This window comes from Lissotriton helveticus, chromosome 8, assembly GCF_964261635.1.
Source record: "Lissotriton helveticus chromosome 8, aLisHel1.1, whole genome shotgun sequence".
NCBI lineage: Eukaryota > Metazoa > Chordata > Amphibia > Caudata > Salamandridae > Lissotriton > Lissotriton helveticus.
In genome coordinates this window covers 209,831,091-209,857,922 of record NC_136069.1, presented here as the reverse complement: position 1 = coordinate 209,857,922, position 26,832 = coordinate 209,831,091, and the positions used below count along the sequence as shown (strand labels likewise).

The 26,832-nt window shown below is 44.9% G+C and overlaps 1 protein-coding gene across 10 annotated transcripts in view; it reads left to right on the top strand.

Annotated features, from left to right (window-relative positions):
- The window catches only part of ITSN1 (intersectin 1), a 1,522,922-nt gene that overhangs the window by 140,900 nt on the left and 1,355,190 nt on the right, over positions 1–26,832 (top strand). For all 10 annotated transcript variants that reach the window (XM_078656938.1, XM_078656936.1, XM_078656937.1 and 7 more), the window contains exon 3: positions 25,267–25,359. In XM_078656938.1, coding sequence (XP_078513064.1) covers positions 25,267–25,359 — 93 coding nt within the window. The remainder of the gene's footprint in view (positions 1–25,266; positions 25,360–26,832) is intronic.

Sequence of the window (26,832 nt, the reverse complement as noted above, 5' to 3'; positions counted from 1 at the left end):
CCCCTTACCATTTGCTGACTTCACGATGCGGATTTGTAGAAGTGCACGTGCTCGTGACCGCGCTTCTATCCCCCTGCCTTGCTCTTCTAAGGCTCCCCTTACCATTTGCTCCTGCCTCCCCGCCCACTGGTTCACACTTCAAGGCCGCCAGGCTGTGACTCTCATTTCGGCCCAGCAGCTTCAAAGGGATCTGCTTCCCCGCCCACTGCTTCACACTTCACGGCCTGGTGGCCGTGACTCGCTCGTCCTCTCTCGCTCTCAATGCTTGGCTTGCACAGCTCCCACCCACTCCCGTATCCTTGCATCTTTGATCTTTCTTTTTAGACTTAGGATGTGACGCATATGCTACAGCACAATTATAGTGTAGCTCTCCAGAGGACATGAATCCATAAGCTACACGGTATCAGTAATCGCTTCAGCCGAAAAAATACAGCCAAGGGACACAAGATTGCAGTATTGGTAAAAATGTGGTGAATAACAGAACAATTTAATAGCGTTAACACATTAAGTGTGGCGTTGTTCTAACCGGCTTGTGGAGTATGTAATGTTTGTTTGTGTACTTTGACTTTATTTGCATTGCGCCCTATGATAGTTTAATTATTGGCACCATTCCACTTGTTTATGTTATTTGGTTATCGGCACACTTGCACTCGTCCAACATGGCGCTTGCACCCTTTATATCATTACTCTTTGAACACGTAGTACATCTCCTACCTCTGCACCAGTACATAATCAAGGGTCCCGTGCACTGCACCGTTGTTCGAACACCAGCACCAGCCTCGAGTCACTGCCACTTCGTTGAAGTAAGTTAACTTACCATCAGCCTTGACTTAGCATGTTTTGGGCCCTCTTGTCACCTTATTTCGTTTGTTTGTTAAATTGTTACAAGCTCATAACTAGGATGCACCCGCGTTCACTTACTAGTCATTGAGTTGGTTTAAATACTGCGATTTTAGCATGTTTGTCACACATGATACAGCCAGTATTTTTTCCTTACAATAACATGTGAGGCAACAATTTTTGAGCTCTTATAGTGCTCTCAACAATGGTGCACCCGCGTTTACTTATACATTTTTATTCATTTATTTGGTTGACACACTTGCGACTTGTGTACGTCCATCATTTTCGTTCTAATAGTCAGTACACACTTTTAGTAAATTTGTGTGCATGGCAATTTATGGACGCCCGATTTGACCCTCCTCCCCTGAGAGTTAGCACGGTTCAGTGCCTTGTCTATTATTATTTCGTTACACCGTCCGAGTTCACCTGGGTGAAGGTGCAGGTACACCAATGTCGGTTGGTTACTCATGATTTCTTTGCCTTATTTTTGTATAGAATTCCCCTGACGAAGGGCAAGCACTGCACAAAATGCATTGGGCGAAGTGGAAATGTATGCTGATATGCATTTAAGTTGGCTCTATGGAGTGATGATATGATGAAATGAATATCGTCCCATCAAACAAAGAATAAAAAACCTTTGTCAATCCACTTGAAGATCCTTGCCTAAATTTTGGATTAAACTTATGAAACAATCTCTTGACATTGCAACTCGTGACATTCCTGCTGTGCTCAGGGGGACGTTTTTATTTAGTTCATTAGTTCCAGGGGTATTCATCGGTATAGTTGCGTACCTCCTGAAGCTGCTTTATTACGAATACTTTTAGAGGGCCTGTGTGCTTGCCTTTGTAGGCAGGGGGACTGTGTCACCATGAACAATAGAAAAGTAAGGTCCCCGACCTGGACATATCAAACTGGCCCGGGCTGGAAAGGTGAGTTGCTGTTAAAGCAGCAGCTGGAACCCTCTTCACACATGGGCATTCCAGGCGGCCAGTGATGCTTATCACAAACTTAGCTTGTTTTCATTGCACTCTCCCTGCCCTCCTCCGGTGCCCAGGTGCTGGTTTATCCACCCCATCCCCATCCCCCTTGTTGGTGCGCCCTCATACGCCCCTTTGTCTGTTGTTGCTCCCTTGTGCTCAACAGCCCTTCCTTCCCCCTACCCCGCTGTCCGTTCTGTTTCCTCCCTCCCTCCCTCCTCCATGACTCTGGATGGCACCTAATACAGTTTGATCGAGCTTAGGGAGAAATGTGTTATTCTTTTCAGCCGCCCTCTACAGAGATTAATTGTGCGAGTTTCTCTTTCAATTAAGTTCAGAAGTGTGTTACAATTTCTGGAGAATATTTGAAATAAACAACTGATATGAAATAGTTTGAGTGCCCCACCCCGGCCATTTCATACGCACCCATTTAACACTGAAAATCGCAGGCTTGACAGCGTAGAAGCAGTCGCGTCACTGTGGCATTCGTAGGGAAGATTTACACAGCTTTGGTCTCCATTAGAGATGCCACCTACATTGGTATTCCTCCTCCAAGCCAAAGCGCTCTGGCAGTGTAATATGTTCTTTGAAGAGGTGACATACTAAGATTTTGTGGTGTAGTTTAAAATCAAGGATGTAACTAACATGTGAAATGCCCGTGGGCATGCATTGCTCACTGCCGGGGCTGGATTTCCATAGCTCTCGTTCTTTAAAATGAACTTTATATAGGGCAGCACTCCGTTGCCCAGAAGGTGTACTCTCGTGAAGGTGTTCTTCTATCACAGAAGTTAACAACCTCGAAGTACTTGCAGAATTCAAACTCATGAGCTGAACATTCACAGATGTCAGCAGTCATGAACTAGTTCTGACTATATTTGTTTTTCTTACTCTCCCTTATCTGCCCTTCCTCTGTAGCTCTGCCATCCCGTTCCTCCATTAGTTTTCCTGCCCTCTCCGGGCTCCTTGCTGGGGCTCCCCACCCTTCCCTCGTTTCATATGAGTATATTTAATATCACTATGGATGATTGTACTGACTCTGGCCGTGGATGATGCTCACTTAGGTTATCCATACCTCCTATCCATACCACCCCCCACTCCATCCATCCATCCATCCCCCCACTCTCCGTCTACCTCTCTCCCTTTCCCTCACTTCCCTCACTTCCCTCTCTCCTCTCTCCTCTCTCCTCTCTCACCCTCTCCCTCTCTCTCTCCTCTCCCCCTCTCTCTCCTCTCTCCCTCTTTACCTTCCCCCTGCTCTCCTTTTTCTCCCTCTCCCCATCTCCCCCTCTGCCTGCTCTCCTCTCTCTCTCCCTCCCCTCTCCCTCCCCTCCGTCCTTCGCTATCGTCCTTCCCCTCTCTTCTTTCTCTCCCTCTACCCTCTCTCCCTTTCCCTCTCTCCCTTTCCCTCACTTCCCTCTCTCCCTTTCCCTCTCTTCCCTCTCCTCTCTCCCCGTCTCTGCCTCTCTCTCCTCTCTCTCTCTTTACCCTCTCCCCCTCCCTGCTCTCCTTTTTCTCCCTCTCCCCATCTCCCACTCAGCACCACCACAGCATCACTCAGCACCACCACAGCATCACTCAGCACCACCACAGCATCACTCAGCACCACCACAGCATCACTCAGCACCACCACAGCATCACTCAGCACCACCACAGCATCACTCAGCACCACCACAGCATCACTCAGCACCACCACAGCATCACTCAGCACCACCACAGCATCACTCAGCAGCACCACAGCATCACTCAGCAGCACCACAGCATCACTCAGCAGCACCACAGCATCACTCAGCAGCACCACAGCATCACTCAGCAGCACCACAGCATCACTCAGCAGCACCACAGCATCACTCAGCACCACAGCATCACTCAGCACCACTCAACGCCACAGCACCACTCAACGCCACACAGCACCACTCAACGCCACACAGCACCACTCAACGCCACACAGCACCACTCAACGCCACACAGCACCACTCAACGCCACACAGCGCCACTCAACGCCACACAGCGCCACTCAACGCCACACAGCGCCACTCAACGCCACACAGCGCCACTCAACGCCACACAGCGCCACTCAACGCCACACAACGCCACACAGCACCACTCAACGCCACACAGCACCACTCAACGCCACACAGCACCACTCAACGCCACACAGCACCACTCAACGCCACACAGCACCACTCAACGCCACACAGCACCACTCAACGCCACACAGCACCACTCAACGCCACACAGCACCACTCAACGCCACACAGCACCACTCAACGCCACACAGCACCACTCAACGCCACACAGCACCACTCAACGCCACACAGCACCACTCAACGCCACACAGCACCACTCAACGCCACACAGCACCACTCAACGCCACACAGCACCACTCAACGCCACACAGCACCACTCAACGCCACACAGCACCACTCAACGCCACACAGCACCACTCAACGCCACACAGCACCACTCAACGCCACACAGCACCACTCAGCACCACTGAAGGCCACAGCATCACTCAGCACCACTGAAGGCCACAGCATCACTCAGCACCACTGAAGGCCACAGCATCACTCAGCACCACTGAAGGCCACAGCATCACTCAGCACCACTGAAGGCCACAGCATCACTCAGCACCACTGAAGGCCACAGCATCACTCAGCACCACTGAAGGCCACAGCATCACTCTGTGCAACATTCAACAACAACAACAACTGGTTCTAATATGTTCTCTCAATGTTTCAAGCTTTATTTCAAATGTCACAAAAAGATGTTAATATTTCACTGCTGTTCTTGGATTTTCATCACAATAAAATACACTGAACATTATCTTCCCAGAAGTTATTTACAAAAGTTTAAGCTATTGCCATTATAAATTACAATAACTTTTAAGTATTAATTATTTAAACAAAAATAAAAGCCATTGTTATTTGTAATATCAATACATCTAAGTCTCGTAAATACAACACATATTGCATTACAAATGCTATAGGTGTCACATTTGCGAAAGTTAAAACTATTGGCATTGTAAATGACAAAGCTATTAATTTCGCTATTTTCAAAACCAACACATAAATAACAAAATTGACATTTACAATACCAATAGCTTGTTGCCAAAGTTGGTGACTTCTATTTTATCGGGCAAACCATTACTCTCCTGACATTCTTTGTTTGCCTCACCCCTGTAAGGAGGAAGAAAGATTAAATTGGCTACATCTAAAAAGGGTTATCTGGTTTTACATCAGTCATACCAGAGAACACAGGGTGGATGATCAGCTTTTTATTGGATTCACTGGGGCAAAGAAAGGCAAGGTAGTGCAAAGGAGGACAGTCTCACTGGATCGTGCGTGTACTGCATTAAAATCTTCTACATATTGGACTAAAAAGCAGCCTCTGTAAGGCTCGTGCGCTGGATCCTACAGGATTTTTTGATTTGAGCATGCTCACAGACCAACCACCTGCTTTAGTATCTATTTGCTAGGGAATCTGCAGTCCGAAGCCTCTGAGAAGAACAAGTTATTCACTTTTGGTGACACTCTTTCAGGTAGAGACTATCTAACTGCAGATTCCCCACTGAACCTCTCTTCCTGTGAACGGGATTCTTTTCCACCTAAAAAAGTCCCAAGTTATATTTCTGTACATTGGTTGCAACCAATCGTGTCTTGGTTCTGCAGGTGCGGACGAGTCAGAAAGTAACTATTTATTTATTTATTTATTCAAAGTTTTATATAGCGCGAACAAGATCCTTACAGATATCAGAGCGCTTCACATAGACAGGGTAGGGGCAATAGGAATGAACAGAGATAATGGAAGCAGTGTAATAGTCACTGACGTGGTAGGATAATAATAACATACATAATACATATCAATATACAAACAGGTAAACAAGTAATATAAGACTGCACCAGTCATTGATCCCACTACAGAGGTGTTCAGGTACACCTTGGGTGTGTGGATGGCTTATACCAATGTCTTAGTGTAGAGAGAACACTGAGTGGGGGCGTCGGGAGAGTGAATCAGTAAACCAAAGTGTATCGTATATTGGTCGGTATTAAGAGAGTAGCGTAATAGTGACCCCCATCAAGTAGAGGTATATTGCCGAAGGACAAGGTGTGCAGTGATACAGGGCAATGCAGAGTCTCTGATCCAGCACCTATAAGGTTCAGGAGATCTTGGCCAGAAGGATGGTTTTCACCTCTTTCTTGAAGAGTGCAGTGGAGGAGATAAGCCTGGTTTCAGGAGGGAGCGCATTCCAGATCCTGGGTGCCATTCCTGAGAAGGAGCGCTTGTATGTTTTCTCTTTCCGGAATCTGCGAGGTTTCAGGAGTAGATTTTTTGTACTTCTATTGGATCTCGAACCTCCTGATATAGACAACTTTTGAGCGAGGTAGTTGGGTACATTGTGGTGCACGGCCGCGTGTGCCATAACTGCAATTTTTAGCTGTATTCTGGCTTCAAAAGGCAGCCATTTTAGAGACTTTAAGTCTGGGGATATATGCGAGTGTTTTCTTGAGCAAGTAATGAGTCTCGCGGCAGCGTTCAGGGAGGCTCTTAGGGGTGCTGTTGTGGATAGCGGGAGTCCGCTGAGGGCCACAATTCCGTAGTCTATTCGAGGGATGACTAAAGCTTGTACAGCAGTTTGGAAGTCTTCGGCAGGGAGGAAAGGTTTAATTTTCCTCAGTGTGTTGATTTGGAAATTAGCTCCTTTTGTGGCTTTGCTAACGTGCTGCTGCATGTTGAGCTTGGCGTCGAGTGTGATGCCTAGGGATTTCGCCGAATCCACGATGGTAGGTTGGACATTGAGTGCTGTTAGGTTATTGAGCCAGGTTTGGGTGGTGGAAATTTTCGCCGGGGGTGAGATGAGTAGGAACTCAGTTTTCAGAGCATTTAGTTTGAGGTGATTATATTATATTCAAACTGATGTCAGTTTGCATGGGTGGCACCAATGTAGGCCTGCAAATGTCACTTCCGGTGCAGAACGTCATCGTTGCGGAGCCACCACCGCATAGGGGTTACTACTTAATCTTTTCCGGATCCAGTCTGACTCCTACGGAAATATTCAGAAGTTGACTCTGCTTTTATATGGTCTCTACTAAAAAAAGAGACTTACTTAAGCTAAGTACCTTATTCTATTAACCTCTTGGCCAATTATTTTGTCATGTGTGCAAATGGGCTCTTTAGGATATCAAAAGCTACTGTTCACCTGCATTGGCCCAGGTGGATCCATTTAATCATCTCTGAAGTGTAATCGGTATGTTAATGTTCTTCACTAATGCAATCAAGACTCCCCAGTATGGCAAAGACCTGTAACTTTAGGACTGCATAGCAATAATCTGAGTGTGAATATCAACAGCTAACCAGAAAATTGAAATAGCCATGTTGTAGTTCCTTCTCTCATCAATATTATCAAACAAGTCCAAAATCAGGAGAACATGCAAAATATCCCCTGAGTATATTGTAGCTTGGATTAGCAAATGTTTGTAGCAACACAAATGTTAACCATGCAGCAAACACGTGGGTTTTTGCTCTTTTGTTATGGCACTTTATTTTATTAGCTTTAACTAACTATCATAATATGTAGTCTCTTTTGGAAATGGTCCTTTCTGTTGGTCATCCCCAAACCTTATGCCTTCCTTAATGAATTATTTTTTCTTGGCTCTTGAAATCTGGCCACTTTACCACTGCTAACCAGTGCTAAAGTGCATGTGCTCTCTCCCTAAAAGGTGGTACCATTGACTTATGCACAATTTGCATATTTAATTTACTTACAAGTCCCTAGTAATGAACATGTGCCCAGGGCCTGTACATTAAATGATACTAGGGGGCCTGCGGCACTGATTGTGCCACCCATTTAAGTAGTCTTTTTAAACATGTTTCAGGCCTGCCATTGCACTGCCTGTGTGTGCAGTTTTAAACTGCCATGTTGACCTGGCAAGTTGACCTATTGCCAGGCTCAAACCTTCCTTTTTAGTACATATAACTAACCCCTTGGGTAAACCCTGAACCGTCCAGAGGGCAGTGTATTTAAAAAGTATGACATGTATGTTTCAGTTTTACATGTCCTCGTAGTGAAAAAAATCTCCTTGGCGGCTTTATTAGCCAGTGAATTACCTTCAACGTGTACGCCTACAGTTTGATGACTCAATGTGTGAATTGCATGAGCCTGTGGCAAGCCTTTTTTCAGCTCTGCCACTTGTTCCCACAGCAACTTGTGCTTTATTGTGTAACCTTTGGAATCTCTAAACCCATTCTGACCCAAATAGTGGAGATATTCATTGTATGACTAAACACAGTAAAACAAATTGCACACAATGAGTGTGGGGAATTCCCGATCTGTATTTTTCTAGTGCCAGTATCAGGGCTTTCAGTTCTGCCTGCTGTGCCGTGCAATCTCCAAGAGACTGCATCTGTGTATTGCTAGGATGCAGCTTGCCATCCCACATACGTCCCTTCACAATCACACATGCTGCACTGTATGTTTACTTCCTATGGCAGGCTGTGCAGATCTGTCCGTGTAGATGATGTATTCATACTGCTCTAGAGGCATTATTTAATTCGGGGGAAGATATTCTTGTTTGTACTGCAGGACTGCTTGTGTTTTTAATGTAGAATCAAATTTGTAGTCTGCATTTGCTGCAGTGAGAGGATTCGCCCATTCTATCCATTGTGGATGCAGTGCTTTTGCAAATGGAACACTTGCTTTTGTAACAACCTCTGTAGCGGGAATTCCGTACTCCTACAGAACTGTGCATAGAGATTTGGAACCTCAGTGAATTAGGGTGGCCCAAAACTCACCTTAGTACCCAAAATCCCCTTATCGAGCTAGCTACAGTGTCTCATTGGTCATAACAAACTCCCAATGTTTAGATAGACCAGAACATGAACTTAGAATACCTCGGGTATCGTGGAACACATGAACACTCTTTCGCTATACAATCATTACAAACCAGAACGTGGAGTAAATGAGGACACGTGCATATTTGAAATATTTATTTACTAATGCAGGGTTCTCAAACGCAGTATCTTATATAATACAAGCAAACATATTATAAGAAACAAAGTTATCAGCATAGTTACTAGTCCATAGAAAGCGAAAGGTGACAGCATGCTAAAATGCTGAAATGAATAGGAGTAAGCAACACCTAATTCTCACCCTCCCTAACTAGTATATAATATTATATCTATGAAGGTCTCTTTGGGTTTTAGCAGGGCGGGCCCATACCTCAAGATCTCAGTGTCAGAGGATCACATCATCTTCCACCAGCTCTCTGCATGCGAAGCACCATCAAGTGTGTTACGTGTGCTCTCAGCAAAGCAATATAAAACACGCGTAAAGCCAGATTTTGGCAGCAGCTGCATTCATGTTATGTCTAGAAAGGTGCGAAGATCAGACCTCACAACAACACTGTGTCGAGTTATCCTTGGAAGCTTCAGCACTCATTGTGCAGACATATTTTACCAAACAAAGCTGATATCAGAGCAATAACATATTATTCTCATGTAAATCACAACGCTCTTCTAGGTTGAAAGCTAAAATAACAATTATGTGTCGTGTGCAAAAGCAGCAAAAGGAAAAATGGCGTTTAAACATTTTAATAAGCTCATGCTAACTTAACACGGTATATAGGTAAGCAGTAACTATATGATACCCCCCCCAATGATCTGAGCACGGACAAAATAAGGAATGTAGCCATGTAGTGGGAATTGTAAGACCAGAATAGGGGCACAGCATGAAAACAGAGTTCAATAATAACTAGGCAGGTCAATTTGCAAAATTTGGTGAAAAAGATCTTATAGGAGTCATGCAAAAAGTTCTCAACCATGCCAATATATGATTCCCTATCACTCAAGTCAATAGGTCCGGGTGTGCAAAAAAATTCTGTACGCAAAAGGTCCCAAAGTTCTGTAATTATGACGGGTTTATTACCAAAAGTTTCGAAGGTTTTTTAGGACAGGACTGGATACGCAAAATACGCAGCAACAGCCTCCAGCATGAAATCACTGTCATCATCCGAAAACCGGTCAGCCATCCAATTCATTAGTGGGAAAGAACATATATGCTCCTCCAGCACCGGAGCCTCTAGCATTATCAAAAGACAACTCGGCGGGTTCTCAATATAGCTTTGTGCCAAGAAATCTTGCGCCGCTGCCAGTACGTTCCATTGACCCATTAGTCCATGCATCGCTGCCAAGGCCATAATCCTTTCGCCAGAACAAACCAACTCGTGAGTAACTACGGGACTCATCAGGTGATTAAAATTGACGTCAGGAGACACTGTCTTTCAGAGACCCAAATCAAGGGCCCAGTCGAAATTGCAGCTCAGGCAATGAAACACAGGCTGAACACACGTGAAATAGGAAAAGCAAAAAGATAATCCAAACGCCGTGCTTGAAGTCGCATGCGGCAGTGTGCCATAGTATTCAAGCATCCGGTTGCGAAACAGTGCCAGGTGGGGCTGAGCGGCCTCTAACACAGGAGGGGCATCCATTTTTAATAAAACAAAATATCACCAGAACGCCTGCCGCCAGCTCCAGCAAAACTGGAAAGCCTCCAAACAGGCTTGAAAATATAGAATGGAAGAAAGCAGGGATGACCCCAAATATTTTCTCAAAAGAAGTCCCAAGACCACTGCTAACTATTTTTAAAAAAATATGCCAGGCCAGAAGTGGAGGAGGCATTAAAGATTTGATGGACCAGGTCGCTGAAATGCAATGGCAAATCAGTATTCAATAGCGCTTGCACTTCTGTGCGCGTGTTAGCTATGTGAAGGACGAATGTTTCTCGAGCCGAACTCAGGGCCACCTCTTTTTGAGACAAAAGGGCTCTTATTCTACTCATACCATTGAACTCTGATTTCAAGGTTGGGATACGCGGCCAGATGGAAACATCTGAATTCCCATGTGTAGGAGGATACAGAACGTTTTTGCAACACACCGCACGTTCTGATACGGTTACCACATAAGCGATACCTCTAATTAACCCACAACAGTCTTCGTTATTTAAAAGTAAATAACTGCCATTTGAAAGTAGGAACGATTGCGGGAACTGGAGTGCCCTTCAAAACACAGGCTAAATTTGGCCGGTCCTGGTTACAAGAACCGTGCAATTGGATGTGTCTACATATTAAGGAGTGATCCGGTGTTTCTGTGCACTCCTCCCCTTTGAGAAAAACTTCCTTCTCGTCCTTCAGACAGCGATAAGTGAAGGGATGAGACCAGGCCTCCTAGAGAAACGAACTACCTAGTGGTTCATATCTCCCAATAGCTATATATCACATACAATTTGTAAATTTGTACAGTACAAAAGGTAATGTAATTAACCCGTGGATAAGCCACATCGCAGCAGTTGCTTCAGCAACAGAGAATGGTAAAGACTCCAATCTCTCAATGTGTAACATGGAAAAAGATGCATCCCGCATTGAAAGCGTGCGCTGTTTGTCAGTCAAATTGAAAGGGGCAAAGAGAGAGGACACGTTCATGTAAGTCCAAGGCACCCGCCCAGACTTAAGCGTCTGCAGGGTCCACGCAAACTGCATAATGGAACGCAATTGATTCTGACCATGGTATAATACAGACACTTCATCTTGCACAATATCAACAACAGAAGACACAATGTTATTTAACGTGTAAATGCGGGAAGAAAGCATGTTAATACTGTTATCCACAACCGCAAGTACTTTTTCTAAATTAGCTTGATCAATAGCTCTAAGGCGTGTAGCAGCCTCAATTTGTGAAGTCTTCCAGATTTCATTGTAAATCGCGTATATAATTCTTTTAGATCTACCATTAGCCGGGCCTTTAATGAAATCGTTTAAATCTACATCATCAGTGAGCCTGGATAGATGCAGTTTAACCGCAGCCAATGTAGAATGTTTCAGCCGATCCTGACATAATTTTCCTACCGAATAAGTTGTGACAGAATGGTCAGTATCAAAGCGGGGATCAGGCCTGACATGTGTAAACCCATCAGCTAAACCCAGAAAACGATGTTGGCATGAATCTGAACTTCTGTGCCACATCAGCCAACTCTTTGGATCCAAACTGGAAATGTTAAAGGACGCATTTTGTAATAAGGCCTGCAATCCTTTAATGGAAAATTGTGTAACATTATTCCAACCGGAATATTCTTCTAAATCAGGGACAGAAGGTGTATTTAATTTTTTAGAAGTAGCCAATACAAAGCATGTCGTTTGAGAAATGGTAGAATTTAAAAATAACATATGATTTGGGATGAGACATGCACGGTGCAAAGCCTCAGTGCCTTGTACCTGCCAACTTTTAGAACCCCAAACTGATTTAAGGTCAATGGTTTCCTTCCATAGCTCGTAGCCTTCTACAGCAAATTCGTCTAGAAAGGACTTTGAATACAACAATTTGGTATCGGTAAGTCTAACCTTGGACATGGACTTCTGTGTCATTTTGAAATAAAAAGACTCGGGATTGGACCGATTAAAGTCTGTAAAATAAGTGTACTTTTTCAAAAAAGTACTCTAACTGCCTTGTAAAGGGGCTGGGCAATGTTCCCGCTGAGTGTAATTTCCAATATCCCTTTTGGAATTTGTTTTATGCAGATAATGGTTGCCAAAATGTTGGAAGCAAAATAATTCACCATAATTAGCAGAATCTAAGTATAAATCTTCAGCATCAAAGGCAGCATAGTATTTCAAATCAGAGAATAATGCTTCTTCGGCCTGGACATCCCAATCATCAGAACGTATGTTTTGTTTCACCACATCTCCCATGTTAACTCTGAGCACATTTGGGACATTAACCACTTCAGTAAGGCCATGGATCTGAAACGTAACTGCATCCCACACAATCCCATCAAGAACAGGCCAAGCAGTGATGTTAACAAATGCAAGTCTCTCTTCAGTCGGTGTGCTGAATGTGACGAGGAAAGGGGGGCCAAAGTTCCATTAAGATGCCGAATGCATGTTCTTTCCTCGACATAGTGTCCATTGACAAGGCGAAAAAAATAAAACACAAAACCAATTGACATAAAAAGGTAAACTGAAAAAAGTACCAGCCAAATATATGTCCAAGGGGGGATTAAAAAATGTTTTTTAAATAATGTGGCATAAAGTGCAAAACATGAGGGCTTTTTAGAAGTTTGTGAAACAGTGTCAAAAGAGAATCTTGATTCCGTGGCCAAACGTGTTTGCAAATCAGGCATTGATAAGTCAGTTGGGTAAGTGTGATCAAGTTCATCAATGTGATCAGTAGGTAAAGTACTTAATAAAGGACTGGAAACAGCAGGCATCTCGAGGGCCACCTCAGGCATAGGAGTAGAAGCAGTGGCCAAAACAGAATGTCTCACAATCGAAGGACAGGAGACCGCCGGAGTCATACTAAGAAGAATCAGCCACTCTGTGTATCTTGACATTGTCAATAGAGATAAACCTGTTTTCTTTACGACCTGGAAGCGGTGGTAAAATGACTGTTCTTGGACCCTTCACGCCAAGCACAGGAACCGGAGCTCGATAGGAAGGACCAAATTCTTTCTTGTTATCGATCTTCTCTCGAACCAGTTCTCCAACTTGGGGTAGCCAGCCTACTACCGGGATCTGCAGCGCATCATCCGATGTGGAGGGCAAATGTTCCTTTGCAAGACTGTCTCTGGTCTTTTGTAGATCCTGTAAAACATTGAAATGTTCATCTACGTCAAAGGTTGTGGCGTGGCCACGCCGTCTAGACCGTCAAGGTCCGGGACAAACATCTTGATACCAAAGAGCATTTCGTATGGGGTCCGCCCACCCAGAGACCTTCTAGGGAGATTATTAAGAGCACGCTGCACGCCATTGAGATTGGCCAACCAGTTTCTGCCAGTGCCTATAACTCGTGCTGTCAAAGATTGCTTTAAGTCACCGTTCATTCGTTCCACTACACTGTTACCCTCAGGTCTGTAGGGAGACGAAAACTTGACTTGGACCCCCATCGAAGTCATGGCATCCTTATACGCCTTAGGGGCGAAAGCCGGACCCTGATCCGAATGGAAGGTACCACAGGCAAAAATCCCTACAAAGACACACAAATCTCTTATGACAGTCCGTGAATCAGCGCTGCGATGGGGCCATACCCACACAAAGCATGTGCATGAATCAACTGCTACTAAGATGTACTTATACGCAGTATCAGAAGAAAAAGGACCGCAGTGATCTACATAAACACAACCTAACGGTTTATTAGATAAGTACAACTGAGTCTGTGGCGGACGCGCAGCAGTCGAAGGTTTAATCTGCTGGCAAATGTCACATTGAAGGACATAGTCGCGCGTCTGTTTGTACATTCCCTCCACCAGAATCGTTGTTGTAATTGACCTACAGTGGCCGAGACGCCCGCATGCGCAGACGCCACACCTTCATGCGCCGCTGTAACCAAGCTAGCTCTGCGATCCGAGTTGGGAATCAACCGTTCTCCAACTTCAGGAATTATCACAAAAGGAAGCTTATCGGGACTTAAGTGGTATGTGTACTTCGAAGGGAACCCCGTAGGATGTTTACCTCCCTTCTCAGTGGCAGCGACTGCCGCCAAGATGTCATTATCAATCTTACTTTTGGACCGTGTAACTGCTGCAACTAAATATGTAGATACCGCTGATTTCGCCGCTTCATCAGCAAGCGAGTTACCTACAGCGTGAACTCTCACACGCTGATGGCCGAGAGTATGAATCCCAATCACGAGTGGCAACAGCTCTTTGAGCTCAGCCACTCGAACCCAGATCATCTTATGTTTTATTGTGCTACCCTTGGAATCGCGAAATTCATTTTGAATCCAAACGAACAAGTTTTCATTGTAAGACTGGACACAGTAGTAAGAATCACTCACAATAAGAGTCGTCGCAGTAGGATCTGCGTACTCCAACGCGAGTAAAAGGGCACGAAGCTCCGCCAATTGTGCGGTGCAGTCCCCTAGAGTCTGTGTGTGCACGACTCGGGACTTGAACTCATCGTTCACCATGGCACCGACCACAATGGCGCACGCGGAAACGTAGGCGTGTTTAGAGCCATGCGCAACCTGCGCCGAACCATCAGTGTATATGATGCAATGGAAATCCTCCAAAGGTCGCATTGCTAAAGGAAGCGGATGAACGAATTCATACTGCAAGTACTCCTGCGACCGTAACGTGGCGTCAAAAATAAACGTGACATCCTGAGATGTCAAGGAAGCAGCCCATTGAATCCACCGAGGGTGCAAAACTTTAGAGTTAGGTACACTGGCTTTTGTAACTGCCTCTAAGGCAGGACACGGGGTAACAACCAACATGCGTTTTCCCTGTGACGGGGCACGTTCTTTCAAGATTGCCATCTGCACAGCCGTTAAAACTTTCTCCACAGTGGAAAATCGCATTTCAGCCGAAGTGTACAAATGTGACTTGTAAGCAATAGGTACTGTGTCTCCTTCTTTAAAAGTAAGGTACGTGAAACCCACCGTCCCAGGGATGATTCTTATCACCATGTTGGTGTGGTTATCACGAGTCAGTAAGAATTTAGAAGCGAGCAGATCAGCCTGCAAGGATTGCAAAATGGCTGAGTGTTCAGGCAGCCAGCATGATTTGGAAAATGTTGGTTGTATCAAAGCATACAAAGGCTTGATACGCTGGGCATATTCTGGAATGTATGTCCTCCCGAAATTTAAGAAGCCCAGTAAAGATTGTAATTTTTTCAGTGTTGTCGGAGCGAGCAGTTGAGCGCATTTCTCCAGGAAGTGAGGAGCTAAACCTTTACCTTCATTGTTGAGCTCATAGCCCAGGAACAACATTGTGTACTCTGCAATGTGCGACTTTGCAAAGTTAAACTTGTAACCCATGTCTGCAAAGTTACAAATTATGCTGTTTACTCGACACAGATGCTTCCAAAGTTCGTCTGTGAGATATGTCATCCACATACGAGCATGCATCTGGGTCGATTCTCTCCAAAAGAGACACTATGCGGGCAGTAAAAATCCCAGGACTATTCTTATAGCCCATAGGCAAACGCCGAAATTGTTTTTGGACACCGCTGCAAGTAAAGGAGGTCCATTGGGAACTTAGATCATCCAATTGATGGGCATAAAAATCGTTGGAAATGTCAAGCGTGGTCTTAAAACGCTTACGCACAAGACTATTCACTAGAGCAGAGCCGTGAGTATTCTGTACTGCACAGTTACGACAATGCGAGTTTAAATGCCGGTAATCCAATACCAAACGATATGAACCGTCAGGCTTGGTCACAGTAAAAAGAGGGTTATTCATTGGTGACACACATGTTTCAATCACTCCTTGATATTCCAATGGGTCAAGGATTGCCGCGACGGAAGACTTGGCTTCACGCCGAATAGGATATTGAGGTTGTGGCTGCGGCTGAGACCGTAAAGGAATCTCGTGGCATGGGGGCAATTTATCCCAACCACATTGGTTGCGGTACAGAGTCGGCGCTAGAGCCTTAGCCCACTCCTCTGCCTCCTCCCCTCGCGGTGCTGCGAGAACAAAAGGTGGGGGCCAGTCAGCCTCCGAAAGCAAAATGTCATACGTAGACGAAAGATTTTCCCAAAATACCCCTTTTATAGTACGTTGTATGTCACCTTCGATTAACAGGACAATTTCATAAAGTCTATCAGGGGGAGCAACTCTCGTATCAGCTGTTTCTATCACAACATAAACATCAGTCGCTGTCACCTTCAGTAGTGGACGCAGGGCCTCTCTCACAATGGTAATCTCCGCTGCGCTGTCCAGCAAGGTCAGAGCCCATGTCAGATTCCGAAGCCGCGTTCTCACTATCTGTGGCATATCGATGCGCTGTTAAAGCAGCGACTTTCTTCTTGGCAAACTGCGGTCTCTTCGGCGTTGAGCCGTCCTGCTTTCCTGCACCGTCTGTCTGACGGGGCTGGTCACGTCCTTGCTGACCACCCCGACCCCTTCCGCCTCCTCCACCACCGGTCTTCGAGGCCGATGAGTCCTGAAAAGAACGAGGAGAGCGTTGATCAGAAACCTGAAATCGATCAGGTGATTTAATTGTCGCGCAAGTCATAAACACGTTCTGTTTGCGCAGGTAACGGAGACGCAAGACGAGATCCTTGTGTCTGCTGTTGTTGCTGTTGCTTTCCCTGTTTCTGTTTTTTAGGCCAATTTTGTTTCTTGGACTTGGGCTGAACTTCCTTTTCCGAAGTCTGCCCTTGGGGCTGCTTTTTCTCTTTGACAGAAAAAGGCTTTAGACCCTTGCTATTGCGACCCACTGTGTTATAAGCAGCCACAATAATTCTCGCTAACTGTTTGGGTTTCTCTGCATCGGGAACAGCTGCCAACGCATTAGCTACCTGAAAGTTCACTGCATCCCCCTTGACATTAGCAAGAATGAGATCGCAAACTATATCAAAGGAGCCACACAGGCGCATACCCAATTCAACCGCTGCCTCCGGTCCGTGATCATCTTGAACACGTTTAATGATCGTAGGCAGGACAGCCATAGACGGAGTGCCAGAACACCTTGCATAGACAGCCGCAAATGTTTTACCCCAGGTCTCACAGTCGCCAAGCTCAGGGGCCAAATCCTTTGGTAAACTAATTGTCAAAATCCTGTGTTTGTCATCAGGAGTTGTATTAGGAAATAATGCTTCCAGCTGGTCAAATTTCTCGGCAAGCCAGAAAGGAAAATCATCCTTCTCCTGGGGACGCTTGCCCATAACAGCATTGACCATCACAGGACTGAGCTTCAATCCGCCCTGTCCGGCTGGAAGCGCCGACCCCCCGGGGGCCCACCCGGAAGATTACGGGCTATGTATTGTACCAAAGCTCGAATCACGGCAATCGAGACAACATGTAGTCTACGAACTTCCGCCAGGGTACAATTGCCGTGCTGAGGATGAGGAGTAAATCCGGCCAATTTGCGCCTGGAATGGACAAAGGACCTAACCTCGGAGCGGTTAAAGAATGGGGTAGGGCGCCACCAAACCAAACGCGATGCTGCCAAGTATCAATAGGTACTTCCTGTGCTCTGTACGGAGTATATTCAGCCGGCACAGGAGCGGGAGTGTAATTGTGGAACACACCAGAAGTAGAGTCCACAGCCGGAAACGTCACCCACGAATAAAACAGTTCGTATGGGTAAGCTGCATCCGCACTCGCCTCCAATATCACAGCCACGCCTTCCAATGGCACTTGGTAAGTCTGCAAATGATTGCGCACCGCAACTCGACTATGCTACGGAATGTCCACTGGCTGGGCCATGACAGCACAGGAAATTAGAAAAACAAAGTAAACTTTGTAGCACAACTTGGTAGTAATTCAAGGAAACCGTTTTAGAAAGATTCAAGCTTGAAAAGACCTATTTCAAAAATAGGTAGGTTTTGTCCGACACCACCGTTTTCCGGAAAAGACAGTGAAGGGGCTAAGGATTGAATGATATACTACTCGAGTGTCCTGATATAAGACCAACCACGTTGGGCGCCATGTAGCGGGAATTCCGTTCTCCTACAGAACTGTGCATAGAGATTTGGAACCTCAGTGAATTAGGGTGGCCCAAAACTCACCCTAGTACCCAAAATCCCCTTACCGAGCTAGCTACAGTGTCTCATTGGTCATAACTAACTCCCAATGTTTAGACAGACCAGAACATGAACTTAGAATACCTCAGGTATCGTGGAACACATGAACACTCTTTCGCTATACAATCATTACAAACCAGAACGTGGAGTAAATGAGGACACGTGCATATTTGAAATATTTATTTACTAATGCAGGATTCTCAAACGCAGTATCTTATATAATACAAGCAAACATATTATAGGAAACAAAGTTATCAGCATAGTTACTAGTCCACAGAAAGCGAAAGGTGACAGCATGCTAAAATGCTGAAATGAATAGGATTAAGCAACACCTAATTCTCACCCTCCCTAACTAGTATAGAATATTATATCTATGAAGGTCTCTTTGGGTTTTAGCAGGGCGGGCCCATACCTCAAGATCTCAGTGTCAGAGGATCACATCATCTTCCACCAGCTCTCTGCATGCGAAGCACCATCAAGTGTGTTACGTGTGCTCTCAGCAAAGCAATATAAAACACGCGTAAAGCCAGATTTTGGCAGCAGCTGCATTCATGTTATGTCTAGAAAGGTGCGAAGATCAGACCTCACAACAACACTGTGTTGAGTTATCCTTGGAAGCTTCAGCACTCATTGTGCAGACATATTTTACCAAACAAAGCTGATATCAGAGCAATAACATATTATTCTCATGTAAATCACAACGCTCTTCTAGGTTGAAAGCTAAAATAACAATTATGTGTCGTGTGCAAAAGCAGCAAAAGGAAAAATGGCGTTTAAACATTTTAATAAGCTCATGCTAACTTAACACGGTATATAGGTAAGCAGTAACTATATGACACCTCCAAGGTTGATACTGGAGTCATGACAATTATGCGTTTCCCCTGAGCTAGTGCTCTTTCTCTCACTATAGCAGTCTGTACTGCTGTCAGTATTTTTTCTGTGGTTGCAAAACGCATTCCAGCGTTTGTGTACAAATGTGGTTTGTATGCAGTGGGTACCGTTTTGCCTTCATTGAAGGTGTGGTAAGTGTATCTTGACTGATCTGTGACTACAAAGATGACCAAATTAGTAGTGTTTACACATGTGTAGATGTTTTGAAGCTATCATATCCGCTTGTACGGAACTGAGAATTTCTGTGTTTTCCTGTATTCAATGTTGACCTGAGAAATCAGGTCTGATTAGGTCGTAGAAAGGTTTTACCTTTTCTGCGTAATCCAAAAGGTATGTTCTGCCAACATTTAAGAATCCTAAAATGGATAGTGAACTTTTCAGAGTTTTTGGAGGTTGGAGCAGTGCACTGACCCCCCTCCCCCCCCAAAAAAAAAACCTAGCTGCCAGGCTTTTTCCTTCGCTTGATAACTCATATCCCAAAAATAGGACATTGAGGTGGGCAATCTTTGATTTCTTTAAAAGTTAAATTTGTAGCCCTTAGGGTCGAACCTAAGAGTTATGTTGTACACCCTGTTCAAAGGATCCAATAACTCATCGTCCATCAGATAAATATCATCTACACAAGGATCTTGTCTTGCCTCCCTTTTATGTTGGCTAACGTAATTGTTGATACTGGGGCAAAATTGTCCATCAATTTCATCCCTAAGTCAAGGGCAAGTTCTACCCCTTACTCATTCTGTATGTCTTTCAATACTTCTGGTATGACTGCTATTAAGGGTTTACCATGAGTTCTGGTATAAACGGTACAATCCTCTTGGGGGAGCTATCCCCATTGGCAAGCAAATTGTCAGTATTTTGTGTTTTTCTTGTGGGCCTGTGTGGGGAAACAGTGCCTCAAACTGTGCTATTTTCTTTGCTATCCAGAACGGCATTTGTTCATGTTTAGTGGGCATTCTTCTCATAATCGCGTTCAGCGTATGTGGGGTGATTTTAGTTGGAGTCCCTTGCAATTGACCCTCTTGAGTGACCCTTGTAGGTTGAATTGTGTTTGCATTACGAACTGTGTAAGATTTCTGTATAGTTAAACAATTTCTTTGTAAAGTGTACGAACTCTGGTGCTGGCAATGTATCCACCTCTAGATGCAGTGTGTAATCAGCTAAGACCAGCCAAGACGCTCTGTCCCCTGAACGGACAGTCTCACTTTTTCTGTGGTGTGGGGGAGGGCGCCTTTACACCAATTAATATGTTCTGGTTAGGTTTAACAGGACTTCTATGTCCTCGTATGGAGAGTACAAGGACATATTCTTCAGGTGTCTCATCTGGAATGTAAGTATGAAACACATGTGTATGTGCATCTGCAGGTGGGAATTTGAACCAAGAATAGAATACCTCTTTTCTGAATGCTTTGTGTGCCTCAATCACAAAAGTAACAGTTGCACCTAGTGATGAGACCATAATCTGCTAATTGTATAGTAAGTGCAATTCTGCAAATTTCTGAATTTTCTACTCCCATTTACCCAGAGACGTCTGGAGTGGGAAGGGAAAATCTGCCGCAGCTGAGGAGGCACATACTAAATATTGGCTGTAGGTTTGTTCAAGCTTTAAGGATTATAGTTCCCAGCACTGTGCAAAACCTACTCTTTTTCTTACCAATTCCTTCCGCAATATCTGTCCAAGACAGCCTTGCAAATGTATAGGAAGGAGATTTTGAAGGAGATCTTAACATTTCAGAAAATTGTAAAGGCTGCTGGTGATCAAATTCTGATTGTCAGACTATTCAATATGTTTATCTGTGATCTTTCACAAGTGGTGCCGGATCGGCGAAGCCCAAATACCTACAATGTGCATGGTATCACGAGGACCGATTCGATCAGCATGTACGCTGTGGCGTTGCTCTAGCGTCATCAGGATCTCAGTTGCTGCTGGGGGAGAGGTAGGGATGTCTCACTATTTAGTTTGCTCCTGGCACACATTCTTTGGCAATGAATGACAAAGAATGTGTGCCGGGAGGAAGGGAACTACAAATCATCCATGCAGGAGCTGAGGCAAACTAAATAGTGAGACGTCCACTACCACTCCCTCAACAGCAACTGAAATCCTGAAGACGCACCACTTGTGAAAAATCACAGATAAACATATTGAATAGATCGACATAATCCGAATTTTACACGAAAGAGTTCGACCGAGAACTGGTCCTGATGAGAACCCTCCAGTGACAATAGGGCTCCAAAACGCATCTACCATATACAGCTAGACCAAACAATTAGCATTTCACTGATTGATACAGTGGGCATACAAGGCAGTACACATGTTGTTCCTTCATGATCGATTAGCTGTGTGTAGCAGGTGGCAGTAATGTAAATTGTAAATAATGCTGCACAGTTACATTTCTTTTTCCAACTTGAGGACTGGTCATTTTTGGCCATTTGTTGTTATTGATGTTTCTTGTCATGTAATCATCAAACGTCAAGTACTTTGTATTTATTCTTTGATGTATTGTTGAATGCACATGTCTGTCTTTTTCTTATGGCATGAATTCAATGTCTTTTTGTTTGTCAAAAAGTAACAGTGAAAGTAAAAAGGCAAAAAAAAAACACAAACCATGCTTATTTTTCAAAAAGAAAAGTTTTTTTTAAAGATATTCATGATAATAATACTTCTAATCCCCTCTTTTGATACTAGTTAAAAGTTTACAGCATTGCGTTCCATTCCAAGGATATGGGTGTCTTCTGCAGCCCCCTGTAGTCCTCCCTGTGTATAGATTCACTCTCTGCCGTACCCCACTTAATAACATCCTCCTGCCAGACTTATATAATGGGTGGGGTAGGTGACTTCCATCGTCTCGTTATGAGCCGCGTTGCTAACAGCAATGATAAATCAGCAAATCCTACTTGTGCTTTTAAAGTTTTGGGTCTGCGGTTATCCCCCAGCATGCAACTTTCAAGTGAGCCCAGCCTTGTTCCCCCAACCACTTGGTTAAAATCCTGGATTATTCGCATCCAGTACCCTGAGAGAGTTGGGCACAACCACATCGTATGTATCAGTGTTGCATCTGGGTATATGCACCTGGGGCATTGCGCTGATACTCCCAGGTACATCTCATGTAACCTATGTAGCATGAGGTTCTCCCTCTGCAATACCATGTATTGTATGAATTTAAATCTCTCGTTCCTGGATACTTTTTTAGGGTAGGCTAGCATTCCCTCCCAGTCCTGGTCTTAAAGTTCTAATCTTAGTTCCCGCTCCCATTTACCCCTTAAAGGTGTGAATGATCTCGCTGCATGCGTACGTATGCCTCTGTAGAGCCACCTAATTAAGTGTCTTCCATTACCCATCAGGTGTAGGGCGCGCACCAGCTCATGGTTCTGCATTCTCTGGAGCCCAGTGTTTTCTGACCCATTGCGTCACATGTGCGGGCAGTAGGAACAGCGACTCCGGGAGCCCTTGCTCATGTGCAAAGTCCATATGGCTAAGCAATATTCTGTCTCTGAACACGTAACTATGGCATTGGGAGTGGGTATACCCTGCAGCGGTATGTTTGGGGCATATGGCACTGTATGCCTTGTATATTGCGTTGCCTGTTTCCAATACGTGAGAGCAATTTGAAGCCGCAACAGTGCATCATATGGAACCCGCACAGGTGGCAACAGTACTGTCTGTAGTGTGCGTCTTGCAATTGCAGAGACGTTGTAGCCTATTTCATGGAGGTTGTGACCTGCCAGCCAATATGACAACCATTGCAGCTGACTGGCAAAGCAATATACCTGGAAGTCGGGTGTCCCCAGACCACCGTTATCTGTGGGGAGCTCTATTTTCGTCAGTTCAACCCTCCTACAGCCCTCCCCCCCCATATTAAGTCTAACAGTAGTGTATTGAGCATTGTGAAATAGTGTGTAGGAATTATGACCAGGAGATTAACAAAGTAGTACAGTACGCGAGGAAGCATCACCATTTCGGATATTGCTAGCCGGGCCGCTACTGGGAATGGGAGAAAGGTTCAAAACGTAATCTGGGATCGCAAGGAGGACATTGCTGTAAGGAGATTGCTTTAAGTAGGTCCAGAGCAGATCTATAGATCTGGATCCAAAAATTTTTAAAGGTGTGTTGTGCTATCGGGAGTGTCTTGTCGCCAAACGTCACATCTTGGATTCGTGGCCGTCTTGGAATAAATACGCATAAGATTTATTTGCATTAATCGTTAGACCCGATCCTCTCCAAGTGGGCAAAAGTGTTAGCTATGGGGGCCAGGGTCTCATGCAGGTCCCTAACATAGAGAATGATGTCATCTGCATATAGCGACAGTGCTTGCATGCCACTTCCTGTTGGGATGCCCCATTCTAGTGCCCCCTTGCGTAAGTGTAGTGCTAGTGGCTCCAGAGCTAACACGAATCATATTGGGGACAAAGGGGAATGAATCCCTGCCTTGTGCCTCTACGTACTGGGTATGTGCGGGAAATGTATCTTCCAGTCCGAACCCTTGTGTCTGGCGAGTGTATAACAGTTGGACGCATTTAAGATATTCCGGGGGGATGCCAAATCTGCTGATGGTTTCTAGCATGTACTTCCACCCCCCCTGTGTCAAATGATTGTTGCAGGTCTAGTGAGATACAGCCCACTCCCCTCAGCTCGGCGGGAACAGTATCCATTACGTGGTATAGTCTTCTATTATTTAGGGACGTGCTGCGTCCTGGTACGAACGCGGTACAAAAGGGCTGGTGATGGATGGAGCATCTGAATCAAACACTCACACCCAGTCAAAAGATCTGGGTTTAATCCATCACCGTTCTTTAGCCCACTCTGCCACCCCAGTTCAGACATGGTACGAAACAGCATTGGTCCATATGAATTAACCGGGGTAACGGAGGGAGCAATCCTTGAGCCAGCACATTACTGAGCAGTTTACACTCTGTATTTAATAACGACAAGGGGCGATATCCCGTAATGTCCTTAGAGTCCCTCCCGGGCTTCGGGAGAGAAGTCACTAGTGCCTGCATCGTGGTATCCGGTAGGTGACCAGTTTTAGGGCCATACTGTACAATTTTTCTAGGTGCTGCACCAACAGCGTCGGAAAAAAAGTGCTATAAAACTCCAGTGGGATCCCATCTAGCCAGGTGTTTTATTGCGGGGCAATTGGGTAATAGCTTATTTTAATTCTGTGAGCGTGATTAGCGCAGCTAACACTTTTCTGTCTGAGTCTTCTAGCTTGGGGGAAGGGGAGTTTAGCTGAAAAAGTCAACCGTGTCCTGATTCTCAGGTTCCGGGTGGCGTCATATAAGGACTCGTAGTAGCCACAGAAATTTGCATTAATCTCAGTTTATGTGTTAACTGTCACGTTATTTGACGTTGTGACTTCGAGTTTTGGGGTTGGGGGTGGCCCATCCCGTATTATTACGCTAAAAGTGTACCTGATCTGTCCGCCTCAGCTTGTGACTACTGTGTGTATGCTTGGCCGTCTATAGTTCGGAGTCGCTCCAGTAAATCAGCATAATTAATACGCGCCTCCTGCAGTGTCGTTGACTTGGCGGGGTCGTGTCAGGCCGCCTTCTCGAATTCTCCAAGCGTCTCTTCCACCTGTTGTAGCTACCTATAGACTGTTTGTCTTGCACCCACTATCGCGCTTATTGCCACCCCCTAATCACTGTCTTGAAGGTCTCCCATTCGACCATTCTTGTGAGTGCTGTATTTGCGTTCTCATTAAAGTAATTACTGACAGTGGATGCTAGGGTTACAACTTGGTTTACATTGGTGCGAATCCTCCCTCTGTCCAAAGCTTCCACCTTTTTTGAAACCTAAAAGATTGTCAATTTGATTTACCTCTTGTAAGCGAAATTCCCAATATTACAATAGTATTGAGTCATGGGAATGTTTGACTGCATACATAGAATCGATGGAGTTTCAGATATTTGATGTGTCCTTGTCTTTCATATATAAATACGTAACATTTCGAGTTTTTGGAGAGCTCCGGTAACTTCTTGAAAACATGTTTAATCTGATTTTGTATTTGAATTGCTGTTTGCTTCTAAATTTCTTATTTTCTCTTGTCAGGGAACGTGGATATCTGGACGATAACGGTAGAAGAAAGAAATAAACATGATCAGCAGTTCCATAGTCTCAAGCCAACCGCTGGATTTATTACAGGTAAAATAAAAACAGTTTTCATTTACGCTATTGGTTTACTGGTTTGTAAATATCATCATACTGCAACATATGAAAAATAAATTATAAATACGTCTTTTAATGTAAAAAAAACCTGAAAATTGCACTGTGAAATAGAACCTTATTTTCCAGGTAAATTAATTGCCATCAAGTTATTAGTTTGGTATATATTCCTGGCAAGCCAGTTTTGGCGCTATATGGTACTGTTCACTTTGTTACTTCCAGAATCCTCCTGTTACTGCAAAACCAGAAAACTGACTATGCCAGCTTTGCATTCTCTTCGCCTGAAATAATAATGGTTTGAAAGATTAATTTAAACAGATATAACCACCAGAATTAGACAGATTAGTATTATTATTATAAAAACATTGGTTTTTTTTGTTTTTTTAAACAGATTTTATTTGTCATAGGTCACATATATTGCATAGCTCCGGAGTCTGCTGCATACATCAATAGATCAGCAATAAAATCTCAGACTTTTGTAAATATATTAACAACACCTCCCCCGTTTGCGCCGATGCTGCCATGTACATACAATGTAAAGTTTCAACAGAGCATGTCCAGCCCAACGAGACACTCCATCCTCTCCACCAATGAACCACCTGTCAAATTGTCGGGAGGGCGGCCCATCTCTTCCAGATCTTAAAGTGCTTACGGGGGCACCCCCTAGCCATGAAGACAGGTTGCTCGAGTCCCATGCTAAAGTCCATGCCATTCTTCCAAGCAGTCAATGGCGGAGCTTGAGGCGCCTTCCACGCCTTGGCAATGTCCCTCTTTGCCAGTGTGAGGCCCAGCAATAACAGGTGGTGCTTATACCTACTGCCCCCAATTCCATCCATCACGTGCAGCAGAGCCAATTTTGGTGTGTGCGGGAGCTCCCATGCCAAAACCTCGGACAAACAGGCAAACACCCCACTCCAGAATCTATACAAAACCGAACACCCCCAGACAGTAGGCAGAAGTGTACCCTCCTCTGTTCCGCATCGGAGACAATCAGGGGAGCTGACCATACCGCCCTCCATAGGCGCTCTCGGGTAAAATATGTGCGATGTAAATATTTAAACTGTATCAGGCGCAGGTGTGTAATGGTGAACTAGCGTTTGGTAGATACGTGATATTTTCTTATCTGGTAATTCGCCCATAAACACTTTGGCCTCTAACGGACTAAAATCGGGGAGGGGCCCTAGGTCGGTCGGGTATGGCGTCAATGCGTGTCTGAACTGTAAGTATTTAAAGAACTGGGATTGGTGCATCCCAAACTCGTCTTGCAAGTTCTGAAAGGACTTCAGGATACGACCCATCATTACATCCCCCAGGGATGAGATCCCTATTGTATCCCAACCCCGGAATCCCTGCAGGGCATCCAGTCGGGGAAGACTACCATTTCGCCAGAGAGAGTCTTTCGGGGCAGCACATTCCACCACCCCATCCTGCCCAGCGCTCGCCTCCAGACAT